Source organism: Cupressus sempervirens, chromosome 7 (genome assembly GCF_028749045.1).
Source record: "Cupressus sempervirens isolate cs-2001-9-10 chromosome 7, ASM2874904v1, whole genome shotgun sequence".
Taxonomy (NCBI): Eukaryota; Viridiplantae; Streptophyta; class Pinopsida; order Cupressales; family Cupressaceae; genus Cupressus; species Cupressus sempervirens.
The window spans coordinates 300,176,540-300,191,763 of record NC_143124.1 but is presented as its reverse complement, the minus strand read 5'-3'; the positions used below and the strand labels follow the sequence as shown (position 1 = coordinate 300,191,763).

Sequence of the window (15,224 nt, the reverse complement as noted above, 5' to 3'; positions counted from 1 at the left end):
GCTTACATACACAGCCTTTGCCCCAACCGCGCTCAAGGCGCAAGGGTCTGTGAAGGGTGAGTTTTCATAGCCTCGGTACCTTCTCACATGTCGATCTTTATTTATCATGTATTAAAAATTAATTGATGGTAGGATCAAACAAGCCCAAAGTAGTAACAAGACAAATATTTTGCCACAGAGCAGATACAATATAAAAAAATGTCCATGATAGTTTTCATGCGAACAAAATGTTCAGCTCGAAATTGAATATTTACACGTCCCAAACAAGGTTGTAATGTAGACCATCTTGCTGGTTTGCTTGAGGAGCTCTAATGTCATTGCCACATAATGGTGGTCACGTTTTCTCATTAACCCAATCAGGCAAAAATAAAAGGATTCGAAATTATCTAATTTCTCAAAAGAAATCTTTAATAGAAGCATCATTTTTGTCTCACTCGTTTTAGTATTTTTTAAACAGTACAGGAGATATACTCTGCATCAAGTAACAGAATCAAAATCAACAGATCAACAGAATGCATTCCCCGGATAATCCAAAGTGTGATGATCACATTATGTGGGAAGAAAATGCATTCACTAAATCAAGATAACAACATTAAAAAGTCTACCATGTTAAGAAAGGTCTAATATTTTAAAATCAAGCATATTTTCCATTACGAAGATATTGGGGAAGGCGGTTCATTTTAGTTTAAGAGAGCATCTCAACATTATAGGCACCAAATGCTTCTAGTTCACGGATGGAAAATATGAACGCAACTCAAAAATTCAAGAAAGCTTCGCTTGAATGTGCAGATAAAACTCTTAGGGGCAGTTTGAAAAATATAAACAGATTTAATAACTGAAAACATGAATGAAACTCAAAAATTCAAGAATGCTTGGCTTAAACGTGCAGATAAAACTCTAGGTCCAGGTTTAAAAAATATGAACAGATTTCATCATTGAAAAGCATGGCACTTGCCAACTGCTGGCAGGGCGTAGAGCTCCAGAAACAATGCATTGAATAAATGCCATAATAAGATAGGAGTAGAATAGAACTTCTACATAATATCACATCCTTGGTATCCTGTTCCTAAGCACTTACATCAAACTAGATAGATTACATTCCAAAGTAATAACCATCATGCAGAGTTACATTACCTTCAAGATAACAAGTTCTAACACATCTAAATCAATTTAATACAAATTAAAACTTTAAAAATTATATTATGTTACTGAATGCCAATTACTATTAAAGATCCTTATTAGGCATAACTACAGTTAAGCTAAGACAGTAAATACAATGGAAAATTCAAATGCGCGAGGAGAAGCTCTCATTGTCAGACTACAAATAGCTCATGTAATTAATGGCTGACATTAAGATGGTTGTAACAGAATCCAAAGAATAAGCCAATGGATGAATCTTCCAGACTCCCATGTAAACATCTGTATGCTTGATGGCCTATCTCCATATGTATTTGTTTGCAAAAAGGTTATTCAATTAAGAACGTCTGCCATCAAGGCCTAATTTTGCAGATAACCACTGACAAACATCATCCATTTCTTCGGGAATTGTGTAGTGTCCTAACCTGCTCGTACCATAACAGTAAGATCAACAACTTCTTAATTAGTCATAGCTGAACCATGAACATGGAGCCAAATCAAAATTTTCATCAAGAAGAATACATCTAATGCAATACTAACTATCCAATGAATAAGCTATCCATACTGCAACAAGATTATTGATGATTCATGAATACAGACATGCTGCTAGCTTGCTACTTACAGGATGTTTCCATTATAAAGACGTTAAAACTAACAAAAATTTCAATAAACCAAGATGTACCATCATCAGCTTCTATTGATTACATTGCATATGTTCAGCTTTTAGTATTACTATTTTACATGTAGCCCCTAAAAGAAATGTTTCTCCGAATTCTGGGAACAGTGAGATAGGATATAGTGAAAAAAAAACATCTGAATCATATGAGTGTATCGCTATTGAAATAACATATAAATATTACTTAAAAAAATTAAACTATACAAAGAAAAAGAACATAGACCAACTCAATGAAAGTGAAATTTTAAAAACGTGAAAATTTCAAAATATCTGCTAAAAATAACATAAGCACATACAAAGTCAGTCCCAAATGGATTCAATTGTTATATTGGTGAAATAACTCACTTGGCATTAGTTTGTTTAGTCCAGTAGACACATTGAAGACATTGATTTTTTGTTGAAACAGTTCCATGTGTTTTCTCTGGAAAGTATAGGGTATGAAAAACTTGAAATTTTAGTGCTTAGTAATTTTATGTTTTTGATTAAGTAATTACTTCAGTAATTTTATGTTGACTTAACCTTCATAATATTATCATATGGCTCTTAGCTGGCTTCCAATACACCTTTAAGCACATTAAAATAAGATCACAAGTTTTCTTTCTATCCAACAGATCCATAACTTTAATTAATGGCTGGGTTTTATAATTTACTTCTCTCTTCTACCCAACAATAGCCTTCTATCTGCATTCTTGCTTTTGCATAGCAAAATGGATGCCAAAGAGCCAATGTTCAAAAATTTGTTTCTTCCTTATTTAATCGCCTGTTCTTTTTTTCAGCCACTACGGACACCAATACCCAACAGGGTCAAGGGATATCCAAACATCCACCCATGCAGGAGACATACTCATTCTGTGGGCTAGGGAAACTAAAGGGCACAGAGGGTCAGTGGGGAATTTTCACCCCTGTTCCTGGGATGTTTGGGATGGATGCTTGGCCTAGGACTGAGAGCGCATCCCACTTGACCCCTGATTAAAAGTTCATATATTGCTTGCAAAGACCCACAACCCTCATTCAATATTTGACTTGTGGCCCAGGGAAAAACACTCAAGAGACCAATGTTTTCTCCATTTCTTAAACTTCCAGGTTTTCCTTGAGTTTTAAGTGCATTTTCTGCATTTGTATTTTCCCACAATTTACTTGACTTTTCATCAGAGTAGGACCAAAGTTGGGTCAGCTCTGACCAAGCCAACCAACTCAAATCAATTCAGCTCAATTGGTATGTGGAACTGATGCCCATACTAAGCATGTTGTTTGGCCCAAGATTCCTGTTGAGCCTGAGCAAGTTAAGCAGCTTACACATCTTGAGAGTTCAATACAGTTATCCCATCAATGGTCATCCTTTCATCGAGAACCCGAACACACAAGTTGTTTGTATATAAACTTTATATTCTTCTAAGGTTTCTATTTGTGTGTAAGGTTCAAAAATTTCAAAATTTGACACATTTCCTGTCATTTCCATCATTGACAGTTCTATTACACATCATTTAAAGTGGAGACTGTAAAAATCATAGAATAGAAAATTTGGTAGCTTCCTCTTCTATCAGTATGTATCTAACTTTTGGACCCAGGCTTGTGCATTGAGCATCCCCGAACCATCAAACGTGGTAAGAGACATCTTACTCCTTTTGGGCTGCTTACTTTCTCTTCTAGAGGAGTTCCTTGTCCTCGCATTACAATATTCTCCAAATGTTATATGTCTTCTCATGCTAGGGTTAATTATTGAATATGCTTCTACATATTTGTCAAGGTCATTTGCAGCCATGTTGGGTTCTTCTTCTCTTTGGTGCTCTTTTCTAGGTAAGAAGGTAGGTTCTATTAGTCTAGGTGGAGATCTTACTGTAGTTAGGCCTCAGAGCATTGATTGAATTATCATGTTTGGAGTGTCTCAAGGAGGAATTGTGTTGTCTTCTCATGTTGCTCCATAAAAGCTCTAAATTTATTTCCTAGGCTACTATTGGGATCCAAGGATCTTTGACCTCAATGGCATAGTTTCATATATTTCTCATGTTGTTCCATAAAAACTCTCAATTCATTTCCTAGGTTACTCTTGAGATCATCCATTGTATTACCATTTATAGGGCTATCCAAGGTTCTTTGAGCTCAATGGCTTAGTTGCATATACTCCTCTCCCTCACCCCTCAGGCTAGTAGCATCAAGGCTCAGATTCCAATTGTAATGTCCCTCTTTGTAATTTCCTAGTTTTGCGCTAAAACAGTCTTTCTTTAAATCATAATGACCTTATCAAACTTTAAAAATTGAAGATAATAATCAGATAAACAAATCAAAGCACAGTCCTCAAAATCAATCAGATTGCGAATTCTCTGGGAATCATCTTTGCATATTGGGAGATTGCAGCCTTATATAAACATATCTTACATCTGCCGCTCCATATCCATCTCTACCAGTTCAGAGGCCCCTATAGGTGATTCTATACCACACATGGGTGGGCCCCAACCTCTATATTATTGAGGGCTCTTGCCAGTGAATGCATGTAGGTGCAGGGCCAGTGAATGCATGTAGGTGCAGGGCTTCTATTATATTATATTACGGTAGGGTGCCCATAGAATTGTAGGGGAGCCCGATAAATGCAGAGGTGCAGATGCAGGGAAGGTGTCGAGGGGAGATCTATCATTGGTCATTGGTCGAGTCGAGCTTAGCTCCTCAGTCCTCCTTTCTATATAGGGTGAACCACTCTGCATGCACATTCGTTATTGGATTGGGATTGAAATGGCGATATAATATATCAACTACCATCACCTGTCGGGGGAGAGTGCAGAGTCATCTACGACCGAACATGATCGATCGTCCTTTCTAACTATTTGAACGGGGTGGGTTCAGGCGCATTGGTCATTCAATCTGTGTGCCGGTGCAGACTACCTAATGTGCTTTCTGGGATCGGCATAATAGTATGAGTTGACCGTGAATTGTGTTTAGATCATATCCTTAAAGATTGTGTTAATCTCGGACAACTCAATATATATAGCTCTTTGAATGCATAGTTTACAAGAAGAATTAATTTGATGGCATGAAATGGTTGTATAATTTTTATCTTCCACTAACTTCCGATAATGAACATCACAATATTTGCCATTGTTTTCCACAGTATATACTAATCTTTACATATTTGGGTATCGATGAAGCTTGGATATTTTTGTCCAATTTGGGGGACATCGCATTATATCCCTACCTTTCAATGTAAGTCTCAAGTACGCTAATCTTCAATCACTTCAAATGCACCCCTAAGACAGAGGTTTCATGTGGTGCTCCTCCTGCAATCAATTATACTAGGGACGGAGATATTCTGATAGTGCTAATCAGGACAACCGAGATGTTTGTGACACAGGTGGCATTCTCTTTGGAAGCATTTTACACTCTTTATTGCTGGGAGGAGTATTAAACTATTTTGCTGAGCTAATGGCTTTGATGTTGCTTGTTAAACTAGTGATGTATACAAGAATGGTGAAGCTGAAGACGTTCAGGGATTTTAAAGTCGTCATATATTGGATAAAGAGAATTTATGATATGAAAAATCTGGGCCCTCCCTCTTATTTTGCAGATATATAATTGCAGCTTACCTTATACCAGCATATCTTTCTATCGTATCATAGGGAAATAAACAACACAGCAAATTTACTTCTTAACAGGGGACTCCTTTTAAATATGGACAAGTACATTAAACGCAGATATTTAGAATGGGAATTAGTGATTGAGCATAGCCTCTCTGTGATGGGGATTAATGCAGGTTTGTTCCCGAGTCCATGACATAGGGAGATGAACATCAAGAAAATTAATTTCAAAGGGGGCTCCTTTGGAAGACAGACAAGTACATTATACATGGATATTTAGAATGGGAATGTGTAAATGAATATGGCCTCTCTGTGAAGGGGATGAATGCACCTTTGTCCCTGGGTATTTGTTGTGGTCTTGTAAACAGCTATCAACCACAGGTTATTCCATGACCTGGCTTGATCAATGCTTGGGAATTTTTCTTCTCTGATTTTTCTTGATAGTGAATTGTTTTGTTGGACCTACCATGTAGGTTGAGTTTACACTTTGTCACAGAGGTTGAATTCTGAGTTCCACTTTTCTTGAGCCATATTTATTTTGATTGGCCTGTGGTCTCTGTGGTACGGTTTTCTCCTTGGGGATGTTATTTTTACCACCTATACAACGCAATTTAAGGTTAACATTAACACGAGGATACAATTTATTTACAGGGCAAAAAATACATATAATCTAATAATCTATAATTAGTAATATATTGAATTTAGTGTATATATACATGAATCTGTGTCTATATCCATATCCATCCATGTATCTGTATCTATGTATATTATTAACTTGATCAAAACTTGGAGAAAAGTTATGCCATACTGCCAAACTTCAAATCTGAACTGGGAACATGGGAGCAGCTTTACAGCTAACTGAAAGCCTCGGAAAATATTCATTTATCTAGAAAAAAGATAAATGATTAATCATAAAAAATCAATGTTGAGGTGCACAATGAGCCTCCATCTGATTAGACATCTCAAAAAATCCTAATCCAATGCATGGAAGAAAATAAAGCAGAAGAATTAACATGTAAAGAAAATTTATCCTGCAAAAAGGACAATACTGAAACAGCCAGAGATTTCTAGAATGGACCCTAGAAGCCAGTCATAAGAGAACCTACAAGTAAAGAATGACTCAATTGAAAATGAATTTACCGCATGAAATAGATAGGAATTTAGAAGGTCTACTAATTTGAACCAAATTGTTTGATATCAAGCTCAGTAGCTTCTCACCTACCTTTTCTGGAATATACATTTGTATCAAGCCAATGGGTTGATTTTTATTTTGCTTCAGTTCTTTGCAGCAAGAACATTACTTCAGTTTTAGAGTATCAATAAATGTGTGTGTGTGTGTGTGTGTGTGTGTGAGAGAGAGAGAGAGAGATACCCTCTGTAAGTTTTGAATGTCATATTGGCAAATCCTAGAGACTCCAAAGCTTGAGCAGACTTTTCCCCATGATTGTAACTAACAACATCATCCACTGCCACAGAATTTTACAATGTGTCAACATCTTAAATAGCGGTTGAAAAATAGTTTTAGGAAAATCATATAATTATATATTCAGAAAATCAAACTCAAGTTTCCAGTTAATAATCTGACGAAGATGAATAGACATGTAAAATACCATACAGAATGTTAAAAAATGACAAATTAATATCATCAAGAAACCAACATGAGTAATTAAGTATTCAACAACTTTTGAGAATATATGCCTGCTACACATGGACAGCAAGAAAAAAAATGCTCACACACAATATAAAAAGGTTGCGGATTCTGTTGGTTTGATTTGGACCTTGTGTAACAAAACATTCAAACAACTTGAATGGTACACCAAACGGCACCGTCGCCTAGCATCAGAAGAAAGAGCCTGGGAGGAAAGTTTTATCAAACTTAGTATGTCTGCAGCCAAGGCATTCAAGACATGGATGGCTTCAGTGACCACAGCTTGGACCATTTAATTTCCCCTTTCTAAAATAGTATTTAATAATAAATTAATAAAATATAATATAATATCAATCAACTATTTTTTATTAAAGGTCAAGAGATGTGTAATGAAGAATTCTGACTACCTCAAAATAAGAAGTAAAAGGGTGGACTGTGAATTACAAACGGGATTGAAGAAGGAAGAAGAGCATAGCAATTAAAGAAGGATTAATGGAAGAAAAAAGAGATATGAAGTAAACTAAGGAAGTGACTCTTTCAAAAGGCAGAAATGATGAAGGGTTGCAACTCTTTCAAAGGGTTGTAGTTATGAAAGGTAGTGACTCTTCGAAAGGGTTGTGATTATCAAGGGTTGTGACTCTTTTAAGTGCCAGAAGAGGTGTGACCTCTCCGTTACATGGGAAGATATAAAGGAGAAGAAGAATCAAATGGAATGGGGGAAAAACGAGTAGAGGAGATCTAGAGAAGATACCAAGCGTAAGGAGGGATCTAAGAATTGAGATAAAACCAAGCATAAGGAGGGATCTAAGAATTGAGATAAGATAAGATAATGATATTAATGTCCAACAAGAACCAACAAAGGGTCCAAGGGACTGGAAGATTACAACAGGGAAGAAAAACAATCCAGCAGGAGCACCAAACGGTGTCCAAGAAAGAGCGAACAAGAAAGAAAAGAAAGGGAACAACAATAGATGAGAGAAGGACTAGATATCCTTTCTCGGTAAAAAGAAATCTTGATGCAAGACCATCCTAGGGTAGTTGGCAATCCTACAAGGTGAAGTGATTTTGGCCTTGGAATTGGAGAATTCACTTGTAGAAGGAGTGGTGCTCAGTTGTTATTGGGTGTAGTGTTGGTCGAGGTGCTCGGTCACTGAAGGGGCTCAGTCACTGAAGGCTTGCTCGCCATCTGCACTCTGTTGCTTGGTATTGCTTGTGGGAGCTTGGCAATGCTTGTAGTTTTGCTGACGCTCGACAGTGTGGCTTGCAGGATGAAGTTCTCGTGGATTTGTTCGAATGATTTGGTGCATTTATTACATGAGGATTGAGATCATGATGTGGATCGATCGTTGGAGTTTGTGTGAACCTATCTTGGTCTTGGTTAATTGTTCTTGATGTATTTAATAAGTGTGGTAAGCATTTTAAGGCATTTGGTATTCAATATCTATTGGAGGCTGACTTGTGGCTCAACATGTATTTAATGTAAGGGTTTATTTAATTTGTAGCTTACTATGCCGACTTGTGGCTTAGTTGGGTATAAGTAGGGGGTCTTGTGGAGTCTTAGCTTGGAGAAGAGGATGTGGCAATGGAGCGAACTTTGAAGAGCTAGTAGCCGAGGCTTGGGAAACAAGGAGATGGCTTGGTGGGCTTGCGAGCACAAGTTTAGATCTTCCTTGGAGGTTTCTACCAGAGTTTGGATTTGGACTAGCTAGGGTTTGGATTGGATCTTGAAGGATCTTGTAGAACTATTACTTGCTTTGTATTTGGTCGTAACCAAGAAGGCCTTACAACCCGGCACATTGCATGTAATCAATTATTTTATGAATAAAGAGTTGTGATTTAGTATCAGATCTGCATGGTTGTTGTATTTTCAATGTGTGGTTATTTGTTGGGGGCTAGGACATCTCCTTTGGGGATTCTCCTGCCTTGTACTGCATCAAACGACCAGGGGTTCTGGCCTGTCCTTGAATAACACTAGGGATAGGGTGCCACTATTCGATGAATCCACAACAAGGTCTAACAAATTTGGTGTGCCTAGAGACAGGTGTATCAGGCAGCCGCTTCATAGCCCTGGAGGGGGAAATGGGCAAGAAAAAGGCAGTGATGAGTTGATCCGAGGCCTGGCTCTGAGGAAACATGAGCTATAAAGTGTGGTCACGGAGCTCTGAAGTCTCTTGGAGGTAAAGCGTTGAACACCGCTAGTCCGAATAATTGAAAAAGGTTGAAAGGGATATGCAGTCAATGAATAAACAGTGGAACTTGTCTCTGATCTCATAGTATATAGAGCACCTAAAGATGAAATGGATCTCAGTCTCTATCTCGGATAAAGTGCAAAGGTAGTAAATCCAGTCATCTCTAGTCAAATGGTGATCTATCCAGCACCAAAGCCAGTGGGAACCCACTGTAAAAAACCCCAAAGAGATGCAAAGGGTATGACTCCAGGGCTGGCTCAAGTAGAAGGGACGCACAATAATCCCGTCACGGATCTCCAGAAAGTGCTCAGAATAGAAGGCCATCTGTAGGCACAAGACCCCAGGAGGGTTAGTCCAAGTCATGGTGATGTACTATCTATATATGAGAAGAAAAGCTATATAGATCTGGAAGAAAAGGATATGAGATCTTAAATGGTATTATCTATAGACTTGAAAAGCACTAAGGAAAGATTCGAGAAGGGAGAGATAGGTGAAGATTAAATGAATGAAAGGGGCAACAATTGTTGTCAAACAAATATTATCTTTTCATAACCAATGGAAATGACCCCTTTCTTATGGGCATTAACAAATGAAAGGGTTTTCCACCCTACACTCAAAGGAGATATTAAAGTGAAGAAGGTCCCATTTGAAAAAGACATCAAAATGGGAGATCAATTGGGAGAATAATATGTTATTCTCAACAGAAACAATAAAAAGAGGTGACTCAAATCTTATAAAACGTGGTGATCCTTTCCCTAGTAAACTATGAAGGGGAAATCACTCCAAGCAAACATCAATATATCATCACTAATCAATGCATCACACAATCAAGAGTTCTATCAATCAACAAATGTGGAATAAAAAACAATCTATCAATTAGCGAAAGATCAATTCAACAAAGTGAATAAACAAGCAATTCATTCACATCTTGGAATAAATAATCAATCAATCAATTCATCATTCAAGCATCAATTATTTAAGCATAACCCTCTCTAACTCACATTCGTTGATTCAATGATCCAAAAATATCTCTGAGATATTTGATGACTATTCTCTAATTGACCTAGTTACTGGATTCATGCCTGGGAGGTCGGATTTAGGTCCAGGTCTAGGTCCTAGTTCGATACAGATTTGGGTAGGATCCTTATTTTGGACTATGGATCTGTCTAGATTCGTGGATCGCGAATCCAAACAACTCCACAGGGTCAAATCCGGACCCTGCACAAATCCACATGGACCCTCACAAATCCACATGAATCCAACACAAATCCACATGAATCCATCACAAATCCCCAAGGACCCACAAGCCAAAGTTGGAATATATATATATATACACACTCACGAATCATAATGGGGAAAATAAAAAATCATGAATCCATGAATCAGATTCTTGAACACGAATCAGTGACTAAGCTATTTGATTTTGTATGCATTTCAGAGATATAGAATTAGTATGTGACTGCTTATATGTTAATCTACATACACACTCCTATTTACATCTTCATACCCATGGTCTAATATGCATTTCATCACTGACTTGTGAATGTTGTAATATAGAATTTCTATAATATTATGTACAATTTTTGTCTGCTGCAACTAGCCATGGTACGGTAAACGAGAGGATAATAGGTGGGAAAATTATGACGAGGTCACCTTCTAAGAATGCCACCTTATCTTTGGTGACTACGGAGTCCCATGTGACCAAAGAGGGACAGGGGGCTGCCCTCATGGCTGCCGAAAAGTTGCAAAATATAGCTGCCAAAACTGTAAGCTATTGTCGATATATTACCAAAATATCGGCAACAAATGCCTATTTATTTGCACTCGCGGGTTTGATAAGGTTTGACAGCTGAGAAAAGGGCCAGAACACATTTTTCATAATATCAATTGACTTTTGGAGAGGGTAAAAAGGTTTGGGAGGAGGAAGGCCATTGTTTGCAGCCTTCTAGATTGATTTGTTGTGGATTTGGAGCGGATTTGAAGAGATTTTTTAAGCAAATTTGAATTCACAAGTAAGTTTTCAAAATTCTCTCTTTTGTTTTAAAATTGTTTTGTCTTGTATTATAATTAAATGCATCCAAGGCTATACAAACCGTTTCCAATTTACTCTAACTCCTTTTAGAAGGTAATGAATAAGATCTAACACCAATTTTCAGCAAATTTTGCAAATTTTTTATAGTTTTCTCAAAAAAAATCATTACCAAACGCCTCTTTTTCGTTTTTTCCTTTCAAGTTTCAGGTATGTTTAAACTTATCTAAAGTTTTAAACAACTTAGTTTGTTTCTAAATTTCTTTATTGAATTTCTAAATTTGTGCGCTCATTTTGTAGGTGACGTGTAGGTTGATTCTCCATCAAAATTGCATATACAGATGCCTCTACAACTAGGTTTGTCAATTCCCTAGTACATGCATGTCCATCAAGATATGTAGGAACAAGACCTAAAGGGGCTAGAGACAAGGCATGGAAATATGTTTTTGAAGGACCTGACTATAATACTGTGATATGCATAAAATGTGAAAATGTTATTACTGGAGACATATCTCGTTTGAAATACCACCTTGGAGGGATCACAAAGCATGACACAAGGCTTTGTGAACACGGCTGAAATAAAGATAGAGATGAATACCTTGCTAAGTACCCAAGAAGAGAAAAATTTGCAAAGGGAAAGGGGAAAATTGGCCATGAGGGCAGCCATTTCTGAATCAAGAGGTATCACAAGACACATTATCTCCTTTTGAAGAATAATTTATTATTTTACAATCACCATAATTTTTTAGAATCTAGATTTTGCTAGAACAATATTCATCGATTCATTTCATAATGAAATAATGTGGGTTGTGGCTAGGTATCCAAGCAAACATTGAGGAAAAAGAAGAAACACTTGAGGGCATAGTGGGCTCACAACGTGGCCTATGGATCTGTAATTATCATAATGATTCTTCTCCAATTTCCTAAGTCTTCAATGCCAACAAAGAAAATTACATATCGAGGACCAAATTTTTCCTCAACATATAAAGACAATTGGACTTTACCACCATATCACCAACTATATATGTTCTACATTAACTTGTCAAGAACAAACAAGCACCATTTTATGTCGATGCAATAGTTATTAGCAAATGAATATCTATTTTATTGTCTTCCTTTATAGGAAGGAATTAAAATATAAAGTTATCTTATGCATACAACTCCAACCCCTTCAAAAGCAATAGCATTTGGTGTGCAAATTATTCATGAAATATTACAATTCTTCTTCACCAACTATTCCCTGAGCATTCAATGACAACAAAGGAAATTTTCTATATAGGAACAAAAAATTTCCTCAAGATATAAAGACAGTTGGACTATAACACCATATATCCAATAAGGAACATTCTAAGTTAAACCTTTGAATAGGATTTTATCTACATTATTGGTAGTTTACTAGATTCTTTGTAGCAAGGGCATTACATTCATCCAACTATTAAAGTAATGTTACCTTAAAAGACATTAGTTCCCTTCGAATCTTTCCTTCCCAACTATCAAGCTATGGAAACATTACAAGTACGACATCTCTCAAAAACACTATTTTGTAGAAGCATGTATGTAGTGGTCAACTATCTCTTGTTATCGTGTTAAAGGTAGTTATAACTTGTAAGACTCCAAACTATTTGCTAATAAATACCCCTACTCAATTTGAGTGGACAACATTGAAATTCTCAATGGCTTGGTCTTTGTGAGTCAAGCAAGAAGATGTGGGTCATGTTTCTATGACAACAAAAAGAACTTGATGTTGTTTCTTAGCAAGACATTAGGAAGGAGAGAAGAAGTTTTGTTTTTCTCATAGGGAAAGTCCTTGCACCATGTCTCTTTTACTCAATGCAAAAAAAAACCAAAATTGAGATGACTAACTCTTCAATTCAAAAGAGTAATTGGTAAAAGGGATTTACTACAAGACCTTGTCCTCATGAGTGACATCTACCAATTAAGACATTTTCCCAACCCCTAAGTCATGAGCAAATACTTCACCATTATTATTTTTGTCTCAAATGAGACAATATTTCACCATTAAATCTATCAAACTCAACCTTCAAGTTTGCTCGAATAATTGAATTTACTAATAAGAGGTTATTCGTGAGTCATCAAACATACAAAACATGTGTAAATTAGCAAATGTATTTTGAGTGGTAAAATAATATCCCTCATATGCTACACTTCATAGGATGTATCATCACAAAGGGAAATGTGTCTATATAAAGTTCATGATGTGAGGTTATAGAGCCACTATTATTGTCTTGGCATATGTCTAGATGCACTAAAATCAACATACAAACAAGCATATCAAAATTAGAAGATTAAATCTCAAAAACATAGAAGAATTCTTATTCATCAGGAATACCTAAGAAAAGAACATCTCCATTTTATATTTTGTGCTGTCTCAATCAATTGGATTCACTATTTGCATGAGAATTGTAGCAACATAACTAGAGATTGTGTTCTTCCCAAAAACAACACTTTTTTTTGTGTAGAGGTGTTCTCATTATATTTGGGTGTCCCAATCGACCACTCTGACTATAGGTTAGGGTTAAATTAGAGGTGTTCTCATTAAATTTAGGTTGCCTTTGTTTTTGCTAAGACATGAGACCAGATTGACAAGAGCATGTGAGGTTTCAACATGAATTGCTCATTCTTGCTGAAGCAAACTCACCAGCTTCTCAAAAGATGGCTTTATACTAGCCACATTGAGACATGCAACAAACATAAGAAACATAGGGGTCATTACTCCTAAGATAATGGACACATGATGTCTTAATCCTTGAAACTCTTCTATTCGTTTTTTCCAAAATTTCACCATTTTGCACTTGCAAACAATGCAATTGACATTGTAAATATAGAATTCAATTCTAATTTTTGGATTCTTATACTATAATATTGAGGGATCCCAATCCTCTTCACTAATTGTATCTAGCTGGATGTGAGGTTAAGTCTCAAAAGAAATGCCAAAAAAGATTAGTATTTTGGCAATATAATTGACATTATCATACCAGTTCTAGTCAACTCCAATTTATGTAATTCTATTGGCTTGCCCAAATACTTCATCCCACACATCTTCAAACTCTAGTTTGTACCATGGTTCACTGGGCATAATAATTATCACCTCCCAATAGCTAAGAGTCAAGAAGCATTCATGTTGGAGCATCAAAACCCATTTTATTGCACTTAGGGGGTCCTTGTCTCTCCAAAAAGAAATTTTCACACTTTTTCCCGGCGAATATATAGGATCAATGGAACAAACATCATTGTTGTAGTAGTTTAACATTAAAACATTAATCATAAATGAGAATCTAAGGCACCCTTTATACCGAAAACAAAAAAATTCTTAGAAAACACAACCGATAAATTCTAATTACTGAATTATTTGAATAACACTGTAATGTCCCCGTTATTAGGGTTAGCTTGGGACAAGTAATACCTACAAAGTAATAGTTAGAATCATAATAATTACAAATATATTTATACAATTCTACCCTCTAATTAACCCTAACCTTAAGATGTCTCCAAATCAGGTTTTCTAACCCTTTGTCATTCTATCGTCTTCTTTGGAGTGCACCCCTCAAGGCTCTTCTTGGACGGGACATGTTCTATCCAAGGCCAATCACATATTGCATATGTTGACTTTATTTGAATATTATGGCACATCAATCTCAGGCATGTCAGTCAGATGGAGATTATATCATTCTCACATACCAACATTATAGAGATGATGACAATCTCAAGCATGTCAGTCAAATGGAGATTATTAATCTCACATACCAACATTATAGAGATTCCTTGAACTTGGGCATGTTGGTCAAATAGAGATCATTGATCTCACATACCGACATTATAGAGACTCCTCAAGCATGTCAGTCAAAATTTAGATCATATAAATCTCACATTCCAACATTATAGAGGTTATATAAGCCATAGTTGTCTTGGTCAGATAGAGATTACCAATCTCTCATACCAACACTGTTAACATTTGGAT

General features: G+C 36.4%; 1 protein-coding gene across 1 annotated transcript in view; it reads right to left on the bottom strand.

The window, feature by feature from the left end:
• Window positions 1-1,169: 1,169 nt before the first annotated feature.
• Window positions 1,170-15,224, bottom strand: part of LOC149546604 (alpha/beta-Hydrolases superfamily protein) — a 78,377-nt gene continuing 64,322 nt past the window's right edge. The window contains exons 9-10 of the mRNA XM_089791291.1: window positions 6,752-6,845; window positions 1,170-1,562 (exon numbers count right to left, since the gene is read on the bottom strand). Of these exons, the coding sequence (XP_089647417.1) occupies window positions 1,475-1,562; window positions 6,752-6,845 (182 nt within the window). The 3' untranslated portion in view covers window positions 1,170-1,474. The remainder of the gene's footprint in view (window positions 1,563-6,751; window positions 6,846-15,224) is intronic.